This window comes from Aquila chrysaetos, chromosome 2 (assembly GCF_900496995.4).
Source record: "Aquila chrysaetos chrysaetos chromosome 2, bAquChr1.4, whole genome shotgun sequence".
NCBI lineage: Eukaryota > Metazoa > Chordata > Aves > Accipitriformes > Accipitridae > Aquila > Aquila chrysaetos.
Window position 1 is genome coordinate 41,115,158 of NC_044005.1, and position 22,132 is coordinate 41,137,289.

The 22,132-nt window shown below is 44.3% G+C and overlaps 1 protein-coding gene across 9 annotated transcripts in view; it reads right to left on the reverse strand.

Moving 5' to 3' along the window:
* The window catches only part of DPF3 (double PHD fingers 3), a 198,047-nt gene extending 181,850 nt beyond the window's left edge, over positions 1 to 16,197 (reverse strand). For all 9 annotated transcript variants that reach the window (XM_041122017.1, XM_029996849.1, XM_041122009.1 and 6 more), the window contains exon 1: positions 16,146 to 16,197. In XM_041122017.1, coding sequence (XP_040977951.1) covers positions 16,146 to 16,177 — 32 coding nt within the window. In that variant the 5' untranslated portion in view covers positions 16,178 to 16,197. The remainder of the gene's footprint in view (positions 1 to 16,145) is intronic.
* Between the last annotated feature and the right edge of the window lie 5,935 nt (positions 16,198 to 22,132).

The window sequence follows — 22,132 nt, forward strand, 5'->3', positions numbered from 1 at the left end:
ATGAAAACAGAACCTTGATTCTTTAGGTAGACAAAATTTGGATCTGATCTCTGCCAAAGCATGTGGGTGTTTGGATCCTGTCCATTAAAGACATTTAATTTCAGATCCAGGTTCAATCTTCAAAGCTCACAAGAAGTGCCGAGATCCGGGATTTTGTTCTGACCCATCCCTGTTACTAAGAAGTCATCTGCTGCCTGTCCTGCACATTCAGCTGTAGACTGCTGCTACGGATCTCATAGATGGCTGCTGATGTCAACATTTGCTGCCAAATTATAAGCATCGAGTGCTACTGCATATCTGAGGTGAAGGGAGATTCTGAATATTTAAGGGGGGGAATAAAAGGAATTTTCTCTGGTAGTACAGTTGTCTTAAAATAACACAGGCTTGGTTTGCCTCTCACACTGGCATAACTTTTTGGACTTCAGTGAAATCACACTGACTGAGTACAAACAAAAACCACAGTCTGTATGAAGCTAAAGTTTTTTTTTCACATTCAGTGTGTTGAAACAACACATTCCAACCCAGCCATAGAAGCTCCTGCTGCCTTGTAAGCATGGAAAACAGAGATTCACCCCAAATCTCCCACTCTGCAAATTACTGTGAGTGGAGAAGGAGAGCAAGCCAAACTTCCTCAGCTCAAAAAGATGCCAAACTGGACACAAGTTCAAAAAAAGAATCACATTTCAGCATGGCTTTGGCTCTCTTACTTCCTGATTTAGCTACACCGGGCAGAGCAATGGAAATGCTGGATAGATAACCTTCCTTGGGAATGTGCAGGAGGGCATGCTTCTTACGTAACCTTGCCCCTCCTTTTATCAAAACACTTCACTTACTTTCACTGACATTTACCCCAAGGACATCGAAGCAAAGCAAGAGAGGAAGACTTGCACGCAGACTGCCTGCCTGCTCCAAGAAAAGCTTTTCATCAGGGGATTTACCAACAACTGGGATATCTGAGGGAGACTGACAGATTCCTAAGTGCCCAGGGTTTGTGCTTCACTGTTGCCAAGTCACAAGACAAAATCCACAACTCTAGCAGAAGACTAAAAAACTAGAATTTTGTGAGGGGTGAGCAGACACCTACCATATGCACTGGGAGAAAGAAGAAACAGCAGTACATAAAGCAGCCTCCAGATTTCTGAAGTGCCACCTATCTGATCATCTTGCATTGCGTAGTATCACAGCACTAGACAACCTGTCACGCAGACTTCAAAGGGGCTACTTAGTTTGATTAGAGAGAGCTGAATTTGCCCACAGAACCTCACCATCCCTTCCTCTGAAGAACCAGAGACAAGCAGTAATTGCTAGATGAAATGGAAAAAAATAACCAACAACAGCTCCATTCCCAGTTCTCCACTGTCTTGCGCTTCATGTGGTCATTTACATCTGGGTAAAGTGAATGTGAAACACTTCTAGACCACAGAAGCAGTAATTTACATTCACTTCCACTGCATTAGGCATGAGACTGGAGAATCAGGCCTTCTCTTACAAGCAAAATGTCCCCAACAATGAATGACGAGTAAAATATAGGCTGTGTAATTCCACTTGTTTTGTAAAACAGTCAGTCAATTTAGAAAGGTTACCATAAGACAGCAGCAAAAATCTGCTCCTGAACTCTCAACATCTCAAGCCGTAGCCTTGTCAATAGTACACAGGGTGCAAAAGATTATGGCCAACTCAGGCCATTAGTTTCCTTTCTGGGCAGGAATCCCAGCATAACAGATACTTATGCATATTCTGTCCTCATTTTATCTAATTACAAATATCTCTCTAGGGATGGGGAGGGGAGAAGATGTTTGATCACACGATTTTAGGTCACTTATGCAAGGGATTGCTGGGATATGCATTGATCCAAAGAGTGCTGTAATGTTTTAAAAGTTCCCAGAGCCCACTAGTAAGAAAAAATATATATATGTATGTATAATTTTTTCCTATTTATATGAGTTTTTGAAACGGACCAGTAGGAAAGAGTTGAATCATATACTGCTATAAAACAGTAAGAAGTATATGGAAATGTTTAAAATGCCAAGACATTGATTAACGAACAATAACATGTTTTCCTAAACACCATCTGTAAATACATTCTTTCTTTCCTATATATTATACACCCACACAAATATACATATATTATGCATACACACAGTTTTCTCTGAATAAGACCAATAACGTCAGACAAAAATGGAACAAGGTCATTTAAGAAAAAAAATCAACGTTTTGTTGCTCATTTGGATTTTTACTTAATGGTTGCAACTCTGGTGAAAGATGCAACATTGTTTTACATTGATGAACTTTTAAGAGCCACATTTAGGCATGATCTAATTAAGTAAAACAACTTAATACTAAGCAGAATTGCCCCTGCTTGCCCTAGATCAACATAGCCTACGTCTTCTGCAGTCCAAGAATAGGTACAAAATTGTACAATTCCCATCACCATCACAAAATCCTTCAAACCTGTTCCTGAGTGCTTCAAACCCACTCCTTAAGCTTGGGAAGAGTGGAATACAGCAGAACTTGGGGAATTTCTTTAAGAGAAAAATGCAAGAATTGTTTGAAACTTGTATGGAAAGACTGGAGAAGTTATTGGCTGAATAATTACCTTGGAAAAGGACATCAGAATTAAACAGACACCCTTCAGGAACAGAAAACAGTAGTAACAAGAAAAAATCGGATCTTAAAGGTCAGAAAGTATAGGGAGAATTGCCAAAGTCAAGACTTAGAACTTGCAAAAGCTATTAAAAAATTGTAATATTCTTCAGACACCAAAATAAAAGCAATCAAAGAAAGTTCAGCTGTTTTGCAGTTAGAATGGTACATAGATTAAATATAATGTTGGTACAGGCCAAGAACTAAAGGAATGCTGTGCCTCAGTGGGATGACTGAGGTGGAAGCCATAAAGACATTTGTGCAGTCAAGGCATAAATTCTGAATAATCTCTGCCCAAGAACTGTGACATGAAACCATACATCTACTAGCAAGTTCTTTAAACAGATACTGCACATCATGGTTACTACTACATTACTGAAGTATAGCAGGCAAAATAAAATACTCTTTGTTAATTGTTTTAGAACACAAACCTTGCAAATTATTGCAGTAAGGCTAACTGAGCCAGAGTTTACTCACATGCAGTTTTTTAAGTGCAAAATGATCAAGGACACTCTTGAGCAAAGAAACGACTAGGGTACAAGATCCGTACCTTGTGCCAGAGTAACTTCACATCTTGTCTTCATAAGATATTGATATTCTAGACATCTTCTTCTTAGTTATTTGAACTTTCAGAAAATGTTTCATACAGTACCATATGAGAAATTACTGAAAACAGGGAAGATGAGGATTAGTACAAGAACGGTGATATGACTGAAAAACCACTGAAAGAGAGTTGGACACAGGTAAAGTCCTAACAGAGACAGTAATCGGCTGACGGGAAGTTACTTCTGGAGTTCTAGAAAGGATTGGTCTGGGGTCTGATCTTGTTCAGTATTTCCATTAATGACCTTGGCACAAAAAGTACGTATGCTGATAAAAGTTAGCCACTTACACAAGTTGAAGGGACATCAAGGAAATTAAGAATATCAGGCAAGAAGAATTAGATGGAGTGAATTCAGTATAAATTTTACTTAATACCCCAGAGATCATCATCTCAACAACAACAGCTGAAAGGACAGGAGAAGAAACATAACAGTATCAGCCTACCACAGGATGACTATGAACCACCAGCACAATACAACAACAAACAAATGCAAAAGCAAGGTGTTCCCAGAAGGGGTAAAAAATAAAGTTATTGTAGAGGGCAAAACCTCACCTGGAACAGAGTATAATTCTGTCTACTCACACTCAAGGAAGTTGAATGTGAGTAATCCAAGCTGGAGTAGAGAAGGCAAACACAATAAATACTCCAGCGATCAATGGAAAGGAAAAGATAGCACAGACAGTTTAGTATATCAAAACAAAGACTGAGAGGGCTTATCATAGTGTTGTACAAATGCGTGATAGTGGAGAGGAAGACATGGAGGGAGCAATAATATTTAAACTAACAACTCCATGCTGGCACCAGAACAAATGGGTATAAACTGGTCACGAGTAGGGTTAGGCTAGGGATTAAAATGCTATTTCCAGCCATCAGAGCAGTGGGTTCTGGAACCCTCCCAAGAGGGAGTAATGGGAACAAACAGTCCAAGTGGGGATTTAAGACAAGGACTTTTCAGTTTATGAAAGGGATTATCTGACATGGTACCAGGGGACTGGACATAAGACCTGGGAACCCTCTTTTAAACCTACACTTCTATTAATTGAGCCTCTGTGGCCAATTTGGTCTTTGTCTTCTCATCTGGAAGTACCCACACAGGAACCAATTAGTGTCAACTGGGATGGCAGCCTTTATGATATAGGTACCTACCCACTAGAAACAGGACCAGGCTCACCCACATGCTCAAGACAAGATATTAAGCATAGTCTCTTGCTTTAATTAGGTACTCTAGCCAAACCTGACCTTTGATGGCAGTACAACATGCAAGAAAATCATATTCAAGACACTGTCACAGCCCTTAAGTGCTTTGCCAAGAGACCACTAGTGCCAGCATCCAAAGTGTTCTTCCAGAGGCATGTGCAGAATTCCCTTCAAAGGTAGTCTACATCAAACCCCATGGGTGAGCATCTCCCAGACACTTCAGCCTCCAAGAACTCACTACTCTTTCATCCAGTCCTGTTAGCCAGCTGCTCAGAGGAGACTTCTGCACTGCAGGTGCTGCCTGAACACCACCACACAGGAACTACTGGCCAACTTAATGAGGCCTTTTTGACAAGCAAAATTAAAACCCAAGGGAGGCAAAATGACAGAAACCAAAAGAAATATCCAGGTTTAGCAGAATCTCCTCACACTAAGACTGAAATTTTCATGCAGTTTTTGTACCACTGTAAAGACCTAACACTCAGCATTTGAGCTGTCCCCTATTGAAAAAAATAGTACTTATAAAGACAAAAGCAAAAGGTCAAAGTCCTACAGTCCTGAAAATAGATGTGTCGGAGGTAAAAACTTGACAGGTCCTGATTGATAACCATGCTTGAGGGAAGCTGCTGGAGGAAAACTGCTGCAGCAAAGGCTGCAGGGAGTTACTGTTCCAAAACCCTGCGGCGGCAGAAAAGGCACATGTGGCTGCTAGAGCAGGAGATGGACATGGTTAATTGACTGGGAAAGTTTAGCAGAGATGGAATTAATGCAAAGAGCTCAGAGCCCAGGCGTGCAATTCTGTTACCAAGGGAAGGAACCATTCGGCTGGAATTGCAATCCATTTTCAGGTCAGAGCCTTTCCCAAAGGCAGAGTGCTCACCCCTCATCTGTTCCTCCTCTTCCCCTCCGAGGGGTGCATGGAGGACAAGGTAGCTGGAAACAGCAGCCTGGGAAATGGACTGTCCTTTGAGGGCCAGCCAGGTTTCAACTTTGCATGGCATGTGTTTAGCAGTGAGGAATTCGGAAGACGTGTCGGGAGAGACAGCCTCTCCTAACCCTAGGACTTTGTGGATAAGTTAGTTGTGGAAACAAAACTAGAAAGTTAATAATAGGGGAGGAGGGAATTTACTTCCAGATCTACTCAGCAGAATGAATACCTGAACCAGATAGATTTGCAGTCTGGTCAGATGAGAATGCCAGGAGTTAGTTACTGTGGAATCACAGCAATGACATGGAAAAAAATACACTCAAACAATCATTTTTTTAAAATAAAGTGGACTGCAGAGGAAGATAGGAAAGACACAAACACAAACCACAGACCAGATGACATAGATGATCTTATGCAGTGATGCGCTGCCAATATTTTGATAAGTAGCACCCACAACTGTGTTCCTTTCAGCTAGTGTCTCAGAGTCACTTTCCTCAGTAAGGGAGGACTAGATCTGGGAACTTCTTCATTTCTTCAGCCATTTTAACAAAGGGGCTTTAAATACATATACTTACACATAGCCTTGTAAAATAAATTGAGTCAAACTGTTCTCACACCAATGACTTTGAATTCAATGCATGAATTGTACTGAACAGACTGTCTGGTGTGCAGCACGTATATTTTGAAATGCAAAACTACTTGCCACTTGGTTCATTTATGTGGTAAAATCTTTGCACCCCAGCAGTGCCCCTATCAGCTCTAGTCATGAACCACTGCCATTAAGGATGGTTTAGAGACATTTATGGGTGAACTTCTTCCATCAGAACCAGGCAGACAGCCTTAACTCACTTTCCCACTCTTCCTCCGTGCCCCTAATTTCAGCTCGGACATGGAATTGCTACCAAGGAAGGATTCCCTTTTACTTTCAACACATCACTCATATACTGTCTAACACTCAACACCAAAAGCAAAGCAATGTGGCTTCTAAACCTCCAAGTCTGTCAACAGTTGATGGTGTGACTAGTGTGACCATCACCAAGTCAGTCAGTGCATGTCATTCCTCCCATCAGAAGAACGGAGAAAATAATCCCATGAAAGGGACTGTGATGCTTACTTTAAGCATGATTATAAAGCATTTTCCTGCTCTGGCATAAAAGTGCCACATACTTTACAATACAAAGAACATATTTTTCCTAATTCTTTCATGCTGGAACCTCCTGAAATCCTCATTGTAGGATATGTAAAGAGAAAATTCTAGGTGGGAGAAATTTTGTATAGCTGACTTCTGCTCAGTCTGAAGAAATCTCACTTGGTAGAGCTACTCACAGTAGGCAAAGGTAGTCTTTTGCAGGTAAAGAAGGACTCTCCTTTAGACCTGCATTCATGCACAGGAAGTTAACTACATTTTAGCAACAGGTAATTAATTAGTGCCTCCTCTACTCAGCCTGACTAGCATGAGAGTCATACCTGACTCTTGAAATAAGCTCATGACTTATCTATGCCATATAACAAGTCAGGGGTCAGATCTAATTCAGTAGGCTCTGATCTGCCATACTGCAATCACGAAACAAAGCTGCCTCTCCCTGTGCACGGAAGCAGGACACTGAAGCGAATCTTTCTCCAAGACAGCACCAAAATGCATCACCTCATACTCCCCATCCTCCTCCAAAACACCAAGGCAGATCATAGAGAGTCCATCCTCCCAGTCCAGAAGCCATTAAAAACTCTCCTCCTCATCCTGTATGAGGGGCCTGAAACAAACATTTCACTTTGGGAAATGACTCAGGAAGAACATGTGAGGAAGCAGAGCAACAAACAACACATAAGGTGGATATAAATCTAGATAAAATATTAAAATCATTAAAGGGTTGCTGCTCCCTGAAGGTTGGAAAAAACGAAGAGAGTTAATTAAAAGCAGTCTCCACACAGTGCTGAGCTAGCCTGCCCTGATAAATCAACAGCTAGGACTGCACTTGTAGAGGTCAATGGGGGAAAGAGGTTGGGAGGCAGGGAAGAGGAAAGCTAGGAGAAGATAAAATATTTAGCTGAGACTATTGACAAAAACAAAGCAGATCTGGTGACAGGAAATTGAGAAGGGTTTTCCACATATTTCCCCCATCAACATTTTTTGGTTAGATTTAGATCTCAGGAATGCCTGTTTGCCATCAACATAACACCAGCTAACCTGACCAAGTTCCCATTCATTTGTATCGGCACAGAAGAGAGAGAAGCGAAGAAGTCTTCGGGGACCCATTCTGCCTGGGAAGGTATTCACATTGCTTTCATCCACATGCCACTTGATCACTGAGGACTAACATCACCAAAATTAACAGAGGGGCACATCCTTTTTGGACAAGTACCTCCTAAAAATTAAAGGGCCAGGCAGATATGATGAAGCAGTAGAAGAAGTATCTCAATGCTGCAATTCAGAGGGTTTCTCCACACCTGTGGAGAAAGAGCTCACTGCGGAGTCTTCCCATCACCAACACCCACCCATCACATCTCGCATGTCTCTTAACCTGCACTACCCCAACTATAAAAGGTACTAATCTCTGAATTAAAATAGTGTTCCTGATTTATTCCATATTTCACATCAACAGGTATATGATAATGAACAGAAAACTTCAAGGATAAATAATCCATAGAAAACACAAAAAACTACAGTCTTCAAAACACCCTTTAGTAGTTTTTTAAAAAATAGGCAAAAGCAATCAGGGTAAGCTTGTAGATACAAGTGGGTTCATGTTATAATTTCCGATATTGGACACTGGTGAGTGATTTATCTGAATGCTCAGGAGGACAGCAGCCTCAAACATGATGCAGTTTTTATTCGTGGTCAAGACCAAAGGAGTTTAGCAGTAAAACAGCTTTCTGAGCCACTGTTGCCATTATTCCTTATTCAGATTGCATAGGCTTTAAAGTAATCATAAACATAAAATATATTTGTCCCCATCATTGACTAAACACAGTCTCTCAGAAAACAATACTGAGACCAAAATACTTGAACAGTCACAAATCCATGGATGACTTTCTTCAGAACTGTTCTTGAAGGAAATGGAAATATGGACATTACTTTTCCCTTGAAGAAATAATACTAACTTTGTGTCTCCATTATAAGTTTCCCTATAGTACTGTTCACTGGATAGTGAATTATCTGGGCTGTAACTCCAGCCATTTCAATTTTTCTCCCAACTCTGTGACTAATCACATTAGGCTGTGGATCCACGGGAACACTAGAAACTGCAAAGTTCCTAGAACCAGACCAAAAATTTCACAGCCACGTGACACAAAGCACTGAACTGGTGTTCACTCACTTTTCCAAAACATGAAAAACACCCAAAACATTTTGAAGAGGAAATTTCGTTCCAACAGGCGTAATCTGTCTTCCTGTGGCTAGCACGAAGCCAACTCCAAGCATAAAAGCAGCATAAGCACTGTACTTTGCGTTTTGGCAGAAGTAGCATGCCCGCATCTGATCAGATCAAATCAGCCCTGCCAGCTGATGCGGTAGGGCAGACTGGAATTAACCAACTCGGGGCATGGCCTTATTTCACTGCGCCACACCTGATTTTCTTTGCACCATCCAATCTATTTAGGTTTTTGAGACCTAAAAGCCAGGAAGCATTAAGCCACGTGTTTGTAGAGAATTTAGCACAACGTCTTAACCAAGGCCTTTTATCTTGTATCACAAGGGGGAATCTGAGAAGAAACAAGGGGGAGAAACTCTAAGTTATGTAGGGTTCCTTTCTTTTGCATACTAAGATGTCATACTCATGTTACAGTTGGCATTTTATATTAATTTATAAAAATTATCAGAAAGCAAGGACAGCATTATCAGATGTCAAAGACTGATACAACTCATGGTGTTGCATGAATGGAGAGATGATCCTCAATTAGGTTGGATCAGTTCTGCCACGAGGGACTGCAATATTAAATATCACTTCCTGCCTTTCTCACCAAAAGAATAACATTGATGTAGTCAGTGTCCCCATCAACACCTGAGCAGGGGACTCTCTCCCAGCTACAGCTCAGCAGAACGCAAAATTAATGACTCAGGATTTGGCAAGCACACACTGCTGATCACAGCCACCTAGCGCACACTCATCTCTACCCGTCTCTGCCCTGCTCTCGCTGCTCCACTGATTCCCTGTGAAGCCGCCCCTCAGACAGTGCTGGGGTGCCAGTAAAACCTTCCACACAGCTGGAATTCCAACTCTCTGACTGCACCTGGCTCAGGCAGGTAACCTGAAAACTGACACACATGCTGACATACTCCTGCTATTCCTATACTGGAGGGGATGGGGGTGTGAGAAGGATATTTGCCAGCAGCCGTTGAGACACTGCGTTATTCTCTGAGATGTCTCTGAGACATCTGCTGGGAATCTCTGGTTAAAATAGGCTCTGCTGGGAAATTAACCATATATAACAATTAAAAAAAAAAGTATCATACTTGTAATCATTTAGGCTATTGAAGATAAATAAGAATTTTAAACATTCAGTATTCAAGCACTCACTTATGATATTGGTGTTACATGTCACTCAGTTTAGACAGTGAAAATACACTGGGCAGTTATGTTCTTTCTTTTGAAATAAGAAAGAAGAAGAAAGGAAAACCACTTTCTGCTTCTCACACACTAGTCCAGTATATTTGGGGTTGTTCCACAAATTGTAGGGAAGTTTTTAAAGACAAGAAAGAAGTCCTTCCATCTGAAAAATTTTGCTAAAAAAGAAAAGGATTTTTAAAGTATGCTTTCTTTTAGATTGTGTTTATGAGATAACTTTCCTTAAAAGAAACAGACCGATGCTAAAACTGAGACCTGCACTAAGGAAGCGATTAAGACACCTCAGTCCCTGCATCCTGGGCAAAACTGCCAGGCAAAGCCAGAAGAGCAGTACAGTCCTAATGAAGCCCTCGGAACAGGCCTTAAGCAATGCTGCCTTGGTGCTGCTTCTCTGCATGTGGGAGTATGTCACCCCACACAGGGAATCCTCAGATCAGAGGTCGGTCTGTCCAAGGGAGAAAAACATCAACTCCCGAAACAGATTCATTCCACTCCTACAAGTCCTCAGGGATAAACAACACAGGGATGGCTCTTGCTCAAGGCAACATCGCATACAGACAACACAGTGATGAGCCCAGAATAAATACCAAGATTGTAAAATTGATCTACCAAGCAAAGAAATTCAGCTCTTACATGAAAGACAAAACAGAGTGAGAAAACACCAGACTCGGCAAACGATAATCCTAAAAGATGGTTTATTCGCAGCCAATGGGGGCATTGGAATGCCTCATTCCGGGATCACAGAGGTACAGCCAACTATCATAAATTGCAGAAGACAGATATACAAGATGGACAAAGTCTGCTCTTGAGAGCAACCTCCAGATACCACACTTTCAGTTTTAGGAAAGCAGAAGAAGAAATCAATTTTCATTAGGCTACACAAAGGATGAGCCACATTACCTTCACCATGACTCAGACTGAAGACAGATCCCCATTTTGCTTTGTGTACCAGACTTCTGCATGGTCCAGGTAAACTATTCCCACTTGGACACTGTGAATCCTATCTAACAGGCATTATGCAACCAGCCCACTGGACATGTGCTTACCTTGAAACTATTACACCCTCCAAAAAAAATCTTACCTTTGGGCCTCTGTAGCACAACCCAGATAGTTCAATATTGCTTTCACACACCACAAATAATGTTTTTAAAACTTTTTCTTCAGCGACAATTTTGTGATACAATGTCCATCCATCCACACAACTGGACAGACTGTGAAAGGCTGGAACGCCAACAAAACAAAATGGCAAAAGCACTGCAACAACTACTCATGCAAAAGCAACTCATGGAACCAGACCTAACACTGTAACAAGTAACATACCATTTATCAGACTCTCTCATATTCAAACCAGTGTATCCTCAGATCTTCTTAACCTGGCTTCTCTGGCCCCCCAATGACTTTGGTTTTATGCTTATGTTTCCTTGTGTAAATACAGCAACATTCATCCCTCATTTTCTCTGAAAGCTGGTGCTGAGATAGAGGAAATATGGTTTTCACGTGGACAACAGTTTTGGTTTGAAATGTGTCACACTAGGGCTCATTTATGTTTTTAAGTGACATCAGAGCCACACTGGAAATGCTGTAGAGATTTTGGTACATGATTTAATGTGCCCAACAACCCTGTTCTGTCAAGCAGAAGAAAATTCCCTTCTGCAAAGCCACATTAAAATCACCTCCACATCACTTGTAAACACTGAACTGGCAACCTAACTGTCCGTCTATTTTATTGCTTCCACCTGCTCAAAGCAGCACTGCACATCATACTTTCACTTTAATATTAAAAATCAGCAACCAGATGCTTATGCAACATCCTCCCCCCCCCCAACAACAACAACAACAAAAATCAGTCTTCATCAGCACTTAATCAGGATGTAGGGCTGTTTCAGGGACATGTAATGGGATACAGGACCAGTTAAGAGTCCCCAGCTTGAACTGAAGCCAGAGTTATCACTAATGAAATACTCTTGCCACACAAGACCCCAAGACCCACACTGGTCTGTTGTCTACATGAAACAGAGATGCAAGCACAGACCATTTCTTCACAGGTGTCTCATGCCACAGAATTCATCATCACAAGGATGGCCATTTGGCAGCCCAGGGGTCAGAGCTGGCTGTCAAGGCAATTTCATCTGAGAAGGTACAGCAATTGGAAAACTGACCACTGCTGTGTGTTTGCAGCGGGAACGCAGAGACAGAACAGGCCTGGTAGGGTTTATAAGGTCAGCTCTAGCACTGTGCACACAAATCTGTGATGATCTGGTCCCCAAACACCTGGCTGGGAATAAGCGTCCCCAAGCACATCAAAGTTATCCGACAATGCAGTCGGTCTGCAGGCAACCTAGCCTAGCAATTGAGCCTGAGTTAGCCTCTTTTGTCCCAGAGGCTGTCTTGAGCAAAAGAAAGGGAGAGCACCAGCATTGCTACTCCAAGGCCAAACTACTGGAAGGCAACAGCTCCTCTGGTGAGCATCCAGGCAGAGAGCTATAAGGCATGAGGGAATCTCACATGCAGAAAAGGCAATAGCCTAACATGTGTTCCAGTGAGGATGTTTAATCGACAACCTGAAATAAAAGTCAGCTCTGGGAGTAAAGACAGAGAAGGGGTGAGGGGGAAACAGCTCTGCTTCTAGATAAGACTTTGTAAATTACAAGGTCTTAATTATATTAAATGCATTATGATACCATATGCACATAGCTAATAAGGCAGAGATGGAGGAAATGGGACTAGATGCTAAGACTGGAAGTTGAACGGCTGCATTCTAGACTTGATCTTTGAATTAGAAAGTTTCTGAACCACTTTGTCCTAGTTTAGCCATCCATAAAACAAAGGCAATAATCCTTTCTTCACAGGGGTGTTGAGATGTTTAATTAATTAATGTTTACAAAGTCCGTTGAGATTTCTGACTGACATTTGAAGTAATTCAGAATACTTTTTAACTGCATTTGTTTCTTCTACTGCACCGCTCAAATGTCTCCATATTAAGATATCCAAAGGAGAAGAAGACAGAAAGAAAAAGTATGGAGATAGGTACACAGACTAGTGGAAAAAAACAACCCAACAAGCCAGCACTTCAAATCCACCATCGTCCCATCAAAGCTATCTGAATACTGCCTTTTCTACAGATGAGAAAAAATGTGTTTATCCAGACACCTGCCGCCTTTCCCTTGCAGATCTGTTAAACTTAGATCTCTGATATTTTCGCCTGTAGCACCATGTTGGTAAACAACAAGGTACTAAATGGCAGAAATAATAGGCAGTCATGTCAGGTTGATTGGATCACCAGAGGAAGTGAAGGGGAGAATAGCAAAGGCATGAAAGCACCAAAAGAGAACCAGAAAGTGAGAAGAGAACGCTAGACGGAGAAAGAGGCAAGCTGAGTGTAAGGAGGTGCCAATCATTAATAAGGGACTCCACGCACCGAGCTATTCTATGTAATGTATTCCCACAGATGCTCAGGTACACTGGAATACATTATCCCGAGAGACCAGTCTAGCATGAACAAGGCCACATATGTGTCCAAGTGCTGGAGATAAACTGAATATTGGACACACTTAAATGCACAAGCACACACAGAGCCGCTTGATACCTGAGCTAGGATTTCTCAGTCTCTACATTGTCCCCCATCTCAGAGCAAAACCTTTGTGTGGCCAGTTTCTGTAGGGGGCGTTTGTGGGTTTTGAGATACAATCAAAACGCAGACAGAGGAAATGCAAATGTCATTCAGCTCCCTTTCATTGTCAGGAAGGACACATGAGGATAAAATACTGTGCACTGCATCCCTTCCCCTATTATGTGTCCTACTGCTTTTGTCCTAATCTATCCCATGCATAATTTATTTACATGTGTATTGTTTCCCGATCAGCAACTTTAAAGAATAAGTGAAAATTATAAAATGTTTTATTAAACAAGTTGTTAATAAAAAATGCAGATGGTGTCAGACAGCCAGTGCCAATTCTGTTCCCTCCACATAGCATTAGTACTTTAAAAGGCACACAGAGAAAAGCGAACCCGGCACTTGATGTCTATTGTTTCCTCCTCTCACACCCCCCAGGGGCGAGGTGAGGAGAAGGGAGCTAATTATAAACGGCCTAATCCTGCCCTCCCCTACTTTAGCAGCAGCGGAATCGGGCCCCCGATTCATTTCGGCACAAGCGGCCCCTTCGGCAGCATCCGCCCTCTCCGGAGATCCGCCGCGACTGTCGGCAGCCCCACGGTCTCACGAAGTGCGAGGCGAGGTCCCGACCTCCGGCGGGGCGGGGGCCGGCGGCCCGGCGTGCTCCCACGGCGGCCACCCGCTCCCCGGCAGCTCCCCGCCTCTCACCCGGGAGCCACCGAGCCCGGGCTTCCCGGCTACCGCCAATACTCGCGAACGGCACAAGCGGAGGTGGCTTTTCCCAGCCCAGGTGAGGAGCCGTGCGGTGCGGCCCCCCCTCGGTGCGCTTCTCGGTCCCCGGGGTGCGCTGCCTGCGCCCGAGCAACGCCCGGCGGGCGGCCGGGAGGGGCACGGCGAGAAGTTGCTCTCGCCCGCACAAGTATTGAACCTGCCGTCAAACGAGGCGGGGGGGGGCACGCCGTCTCTTCCGCGCGGATTTCAGAGCGTGTTCAGCCCCACACCACCCCCCCGGGAGGATACTCGGACTTCGTCGATTAAGCCCCTGACAACCGCGCTCCCCTCTCCCCGCGGATTTTTAGAAGGTGCTGCCGACAGGACGGGTAAATGAAAGCAAAGGTTTTCTGCCAGGACGGAGCAGGAGAGCTGATAAACATGTCAGCACCCCTTCCCAGCTCGAGGCTTTCCTTTCCCTCCGGATCGTAGAGAGACAGCGGCAGGAATCCCTGGAAAAACCTTCAAGTGTTTTTCCAATTCCAGCCGGAGAGACTTGAGTCGAGGAGGAAAAAAAAAAAAAAAAAAAGAAAAACCTCGCAGCCCTAATTTCGTCTCTGAAAACTCAGAGGTATAAAAACACCCACTCAGCGCAGCCAGAAAGTGCAAACGAAGCGTCACCGCCAGGTACTCTGCTTCCCTGCTTTAATAGCGAGAGCGCTGCCCCCGTTAGCAGAGAAGTCGTTTAAAAAAGGTTAAGACAGCTCCTCTCCCCACATACGGTGCCAAATCCCACTCTCCCTAATGCCTTCAGGGATTAACGGCGTGCGCTGCAGACCACAAGGAAAATAAAGGACTCGATCCAGAGGACGACAACCGGCTCCCGCGGTCCCCCTCTTCAACCGGCCTTCCTTCCCGATCGGGAACCCCGGAATATCTATCTCCGCAGCAGAAGCACCTGCCCCCTCCCGCGCACTCGCTCGCTCCCTCTCTGCCTGGCCCCCGCCAGCAGCGGGTCAGATCCCGCCCGAGCAGCCTTTGGCTGCTTGTGCCCGCTCTCAAGATGGAAACACAATCAACTCTCTTTGCCACTTTGAAAAGCGAAAGCCTGTCATATGCAAAACAGATCTCCGGACTTCCTGCCCCAAATCAACGACCGGCAGTCCCGAGTCATTCATTTCATCCGAGTCGGCTTCCCTCCCTCTCCTTTTCGCTCCCTCTCTCCCGCACAAACGCCGAGGTGCGCCGGCAGTGCCCCCGCTGCCCCGCTTTCCGACCGCCCGTGCCACCACCCCCCTCCCCGCCACTCAGCCGAGAACCGAGGGGGGCCGCTTCGCTCCCCCTCGCCAAGGCATCCCAACTCCGCAAAGGTTGGCGGAGCCAACTCCAAGCTGCGGCCGGAGCGCGGAGGCGCCGCGTTCCGAGCCCCCCCCCTCGGCCGCCGCTGCCCTGGGCCGGTCCTCCCTCCGCCGAACCCCGGCGCGGCGGCGGGGCGAGCCCGCCCGGACAGCGGGGGCAGGACGCTGTCAAGTGCGCGCACCCCCGCCGGGGCCCCGCGGGACGCCGCCGTTGCCGTCCCCGCGCTGCGCTCCGGGAGCCGCGGGCAGCCCGCCGCCGCCTCCCCGCCCCGCCGCCCCCCCTCCGCGCCCGGGCGCCAATTAACCGGCGCGCGAGCCGAACAATTTTTCCTCGTTAATTTCGGCGCGAGCCGCGGGGATGCGTTGCACAAAAAAAACCGAGCGAGTCGCTGGGGCAGAAAGGAGGGCGGGAGGAGGGACCCGCCGGGAGGCTGCCGGCACCCGGCTCAGGCTGGCAGCCGGCGCCGGAAAGGCGCCTTTTTTCATATTTAAACCACGCGGAATATGTACATTTTTGATTCCTACTTACGCTTTCAGGGGGTTGTGAATGACAGTCGCCATTTTGCTACAATGTAACAGAATATTGTGTCTCGGAGTTCTAAAGGTTCGCTCAGGGGAAGCGGCCAGCCAATCAGAGCGCGGCATACCGGCCCGCCGACCAATCCGGCGCCGAGGGCGGAGCCGGGGCTCTGCTAGTTATTAGGGGAGCTGTCAAAGCCCAGAGGTCACTCCCTCTCCGTGGAACTGGCGGCGAGCAGGTCTTAAAGGGGCAGCGCCCGTCGGCGGGGCCGCCGCCGCGCCGGGGGCGACCGAGGGGGGCGAGGGCGGGCAGCGGGAGACTTCCCCGCAGCTCTCGGGCTCCAGCTCTAGCGCACGGCGCCGGCAGAGGGAAAGCCGGGCTCGCTCCTCGTCCCCTCCGCACCGCCGTCGCTGCCCCTCGTTTCCCAGGCGGCGCGACCCACCGGGGAAAGGAGACCGCGCCGCCCCGCTCCCTCCTCACGCTGCCCGGTAGCGCCCGTCCCCGGGCTGGTTCCCTTTCTCCAGAGCCGCTCTTCCCCGCCGGGTCTCCGGGAGCCGCCGGCGCTGGCAGCGGCTCCAGGGCAGCGCCGCTCCCGCTCCCCCTCCCCCAGGAATTTCCCTCTCGCTGTCAGTCATCCCGGCCCGCAGCCCCTGCGCCCTTACATAACGCGCGGCGGCCGGACCGCCTGCCCGGCCCGGCCCGGCTCGGCTCTCCCACGGAGCAACTTCTGGCGCGGCGGGAGCCGGCCCCCCAGCTTTCGGCACCAGGAGGTGCGGGGGGACGAGCCCCGACCCGCGTTTCACCGGACTCGTAGTCCTGCGGCGAGAGAGGGAGCAGGAGGCTGGACCCCGGGAGCGCGGCAGGGCGCAGGCAGAGTCCATTTCTGGGGAGGCGGCAAACTCCAGGAAGTCTGGGTTTACCTGCAACTAATTAAAGGAGCTTGCAAATCAATTATGGAGCATGACCTAAGTGATTTAAGAGGTGCCAATCCTGATCTCACTCTCAGAAGTAAATCCACTGAAGTTCACGAAATTACACCAGTGTAAATTGGGTGTCAACGGGAACAGAATCAAGCCAAGAAGTTTTCTTCTTGTCTGATATTAATGTAAGCTTTGTCATCTAATACTTCTCTCTCTCTCTCAAAGGTCTTGCCTCCCTTCAGGCATTCTCTATCCCTTTAAAAAACACAACGACCACTACCAAAACCGAGCCTGTTTCTCCATTCTTTGCATTCATATAACCAGAAGAAACTCAACTAAAGACGGTTAAAATACACTGCTGTGAAAACAGTAAAAGAGAGGAGACTACAGAACCAACTTGATTCACAACTTAATGAATAAAAGAATGGAAGTAATGATGTTTGTGAGATATTCAGGTGTTAACAAAAGTAGAAATAGCAATCTTCCCCAGCAATTGGGCTGAACTTTAAAAGGCAGACAACCAAAATCTCTCTTTCAACTCTTTGACAAAATAAAACTTTCTAATACTGGGGCAGAAAAGGGACAGGGATGGAGAACAGGAAGATGGAGAAATGATTACCCACAGTGAAGCGGGGAAAAGAGAGCAGTGCAGCAGTTTCCCATTCATTAAGGATTCATCAGAAGTTTGCAAAAAGTTAAACTTTTTAAGATCTGTCTAGGATCCCTCTTTCCAAAACATTGCCTACTCCAGCTACTAGGTCAACCTAGGTACTGTGCCAAGCATATATCCCTGGAGGGAATCATCTCTTCCATCAAAGCAATCTAAGCCATTTGGTTACAGGCACTGCTTAGGAGAAATAAGCTTTCTGTCATCTGGAGAGTTGCCAAGATGCTGAGATCTATCCCAAAGCAGTTCTGGGAAGCAATCTTTAAGAATGTTTCCATTATCATATTATATTATTTAATATAGTAGTAGCCCAGGTGACATTGTGACTTCAGACACTCCTGTTCAGTACTCTCTCACTGTTCACAGGAAAAGCTAACCACAAACTGCAGAGTTTTCACAAGCACACCATTGATGTACACACTGCAAAGAAATGAACAGCTTAACATGCACCTGAACTGATGACCCTGAACCAGTGACCTATATCACATATCGCTATTATGAGGATTTCTGGTTTGACTTTTCTTACTGCTACGATACTCACTTAATGGCAAACATCAACAAAATTTTAGTATTTACCCTATTCACTTGTGCGATAACAACAACTTTGCTTCACATGAAAGAAAAAATAGCCTAGGACCGTATCACACTGCAGAACTGGAGGCAGATTTGTGCTACTGAGAAAAGGCACCAAAATTCAGCCAAGCTCTAGAAAGCCCTGAGATATTCTAATGCAAATCGGTGACATGTTCAGAGAATTAAAAAAAAAAAAACTGTTTGAGGTCATTTTTAGGAGTTTAATGAGTCCCTCTGGTCCTGTTTTGTTGGATATATAGGCCCATTCCTGCTCTGCAGGCCAAGAGCTCCTGGCACAGCTTGGCAGGGAGCGTATTGCAAAAATGGGATTAAGCCACACATGTGCTTCCCTTGCTGCTCCTGTTATTCAGACGTTGGGCCTTTATCAGCTACCAGCAACAGCAACAAACAGTGAGAACAGCCACAGATGACCTTGGATTGTTGATAGCCCTTTTCCCAGCCAGACCCCACATTACTGGCCAGGAGAACCAGTCAACAACACTGCCTTGCTCAAAGGAATCTCCAGGACGCCCAAGGACAGAGCTACTGTTATCAGAGCAGTGGAAAGTCTCACCCATGGTAACAAAGACATCAGGCTTTGCTCATGTGTCCATATAGTTTTCCTATATGTGTTTCATTAGAATTCTACAACAGTTAGATCACCATTTTAGCTGGAAAAAAGGCACAGAGCACTAAGTGGCATTTCACTTGTAATGAACTATGTAACTTAATCATATATTCAGTATTTGCAAGTAAGGGGACCATCACAAACCTATGTTAATAAAACTTTTATGCCACACCATAGTTACCTCCATTTTCACATACACACCAGTCCATCATCAACCGATCATTTATGAACTAAATTTTTAGATTAGTTTTTCTTCTGATTTTAGGGTTACCGTAAGTCACTAATCAATAGTGTTACTGTTGTTTTACACCCTACAAGACCAACACATCTGAAACACAGTTACATATACACTAAGTTCCAACTTGAGGATTTTTACATTCCTACTTAGCTACTGATAGTTTTATTCAGACTCACCTGAAACATAACAAGGAGGCTGCAAGAAAATATAAATACTTTAAAAGTATTTGGCATAAAAACCCTAGGTGGGCATATTTTTAATGAGAGGTTGCCAACTGTTTGGACAGCCAATATTTAAATTTAAAAAGAGAAGATAAGTTTTGACATGTAAAATCTATATAGCATTAACACAAGGCCTAAGCATGCTGCCTCTATGGGGTTAGAGTAAGCAGGGCTTTAGAAGGCAGAATCCACCACCTCACCTCCAGCCCCTGATACAGAACTGCAGCTGGTCTCTACCCAAGTAGAAGAAAAAGTGTCATTTCTTTTCACCCTATTGGGAAGCGTCAAGGCTCATAGATCATACTGCTGCCCTCCTGATCCACCTCTATTTCAAACATTTTTACTATTTACATAATGCAAGTGCATTGATACTTTGTGAGGTGTCAAAAATATTCCTGCTCACCTGGCAAAGCCTTATTTTGGCTCACAACCTTTCACTGTGAAAGTTTTTATTGTGTATTTATTATCTCCTGCTTTCCTTTTTGTGTTGTTAAGTTTTTATATTGAGTTGTTCTTTTCTGGAAGAAGGGAAAGTTAGGTTCTTACTTACACATTCCTCAACTCCTGTGAATTGGAAAGTAAACCAAACTAGACACTGACATTGAAAGCTACAAATCTAATTTTGCTATGGAGGGAAATGTAAAAGACAAACAGTTGTTTGTCTACCAGAAGCCACATGGTTTTTTCAGCTTTAATATTCCCAGATATTTCCGGTGATATACAGCTTTATTTTCTTCAAATACATTAATATTCAAAGGACCAGATTCATATAGGTCTAAGTATGACAACATGCTCTGAGTGCTGTAATGTAGCTTGTTACAGCAAAACAGGGCCCCACATGCACAGATATCCTGCAACAGATTTGAAGTCTTAACCCCTTTTTATTTATTTAAAGCTGTGCAGGCATCTCTCATACACTGTTTCTTGTCAGCCCTCCTCCTCACGTTCTTTGATCTTTACCAATAGTTGATTAGCTGAAAGAGGAGGGAAAGATATCAGAGTGTCAATGTTACAGACTCAACACCAGCCCTCTAAAGACACATCACTAAAAATTTTACACAGTCAGCATAACAAAGATAACTATGGAGCTACACAGCGTAAAAATTGGCGCCAACAATTCTTTGCAACTTTGGGAGTCGCATTCTTAAAAGGTGACCTCAATTTTTTTTTTTTTTTCTTAATTTTTAAGCAAAATTTCCCCTCTATAGCTATAGCAACAATTTTTGGATGTCTTTAGGCTATCATAGTTCAGGCCTGATTCTGACTTCCCAAAGTTTTAATTTTGTATTCACTATTCAGTTTTCTATCATGTTACACCTGAATTACATCTATGCTGAGGTCTGGACTCAAGCCCTTTTATTTTTTTAATGTGATGTTCCAATACAATAAATATATTTTAACACTGAAGAGGAGTCTCTACTATTAAGTAGTACATTGAGGCCTCCATATGAAGTTATCAAAAGTTTGGGAAGACAGAAGTTGTTTAAGGTTCCAAATTCCGCTTCAAGTCTGTCCCCAGTTTAACAAACTGCTGAAAATCTATTTGGCATGATTGCTAGAAAATTTTTTGTGTTATCATGGATTGTTCTTAAATTTCCCCAACAATAGAAAATAACATTACAAACAAACTGCCTCAAAAGGAGAATACAAATCTTTATGGTAGCCACTGCAGTGCTATGGTGATAGTAGGAAAAGGAATCTAATAATACAGATAGACACACGGTCTGAAGAACACACATACAGTTAACAATGGTTGTCTCTCCATGAGGGGAGTCATTGTTACAATTTAGATGGGACAAAACTGAGCTCCCATCACGAAGAAAAAGATTTACACCTCCAGAGTCACAGGTCTGCCTGCCTTATTTCTTAAGTGAGTAACTAGCTGGGGAAAAATAAAAAGAAAAGAAAAAAGTGAACCCTTTAAGAGTCCTTTTCACTCTTCCCTGCATTAAAGGTATGGAAAACTATTTCTACATCCATCAATGGGATACAGAGGCAGTGCCCTGATTCACCTGAGATAATGCTATGTCTCCTGTCTCCATCTATTTCTAGTGTGGGGCTGAAAGGGAGTTTCTAAGGTGCCTTCAGTCTTGGAGGGAGAAGATTGCATAGATTAGGGCATAATTACACAGAGAGATTTGACCTTCCAAAAAAGTTCCTCATCACCACTGTGGATGGAGTCTGGGGATTCTGCCTACCTATGGTTTTGACCACCTTTAAATGCAGATTTCAGATGTGGCCTAAGAGTTCTGCAACATGACTTCCTCTTGCCCATGACTAGAAAACAGAATGTAATACCTTGCTAATCAATCTTACCTCTAATAAGCACAGAGCACACAATGTAATTATGATTCTAAGACAGGTTTAACATTTGGATTGAGCATAATGAATAGCACTCTACCTGAGAAAATTAACAACTGAGAAAAACAAACTGCCACATTCATCCAAAGAGAGTGTTAACTGAATTTTAGTGTTGATTTGAACAGCTTCACCTTTCCTTCATTACTGATGAGACCACCTCAAAGAAAGGAAAGGATATTTCACTGTGACTATCTGCTGACTCCACTATGGAGAATTTTTTTTTTTTTTTAATAGAGTAGGCAGAAGTGAGCTTTCCAGACAGAACTTGAGAGTAATGGCTTGTTTTCTTTCAGTATTCAAGCTTCCTTGTTTATAAAGTGTATTTTGGTCTTTATAAGGCCAAGGGAACAAACACTATCAGAATTAGGCTACTTTCTTAGCACAAACA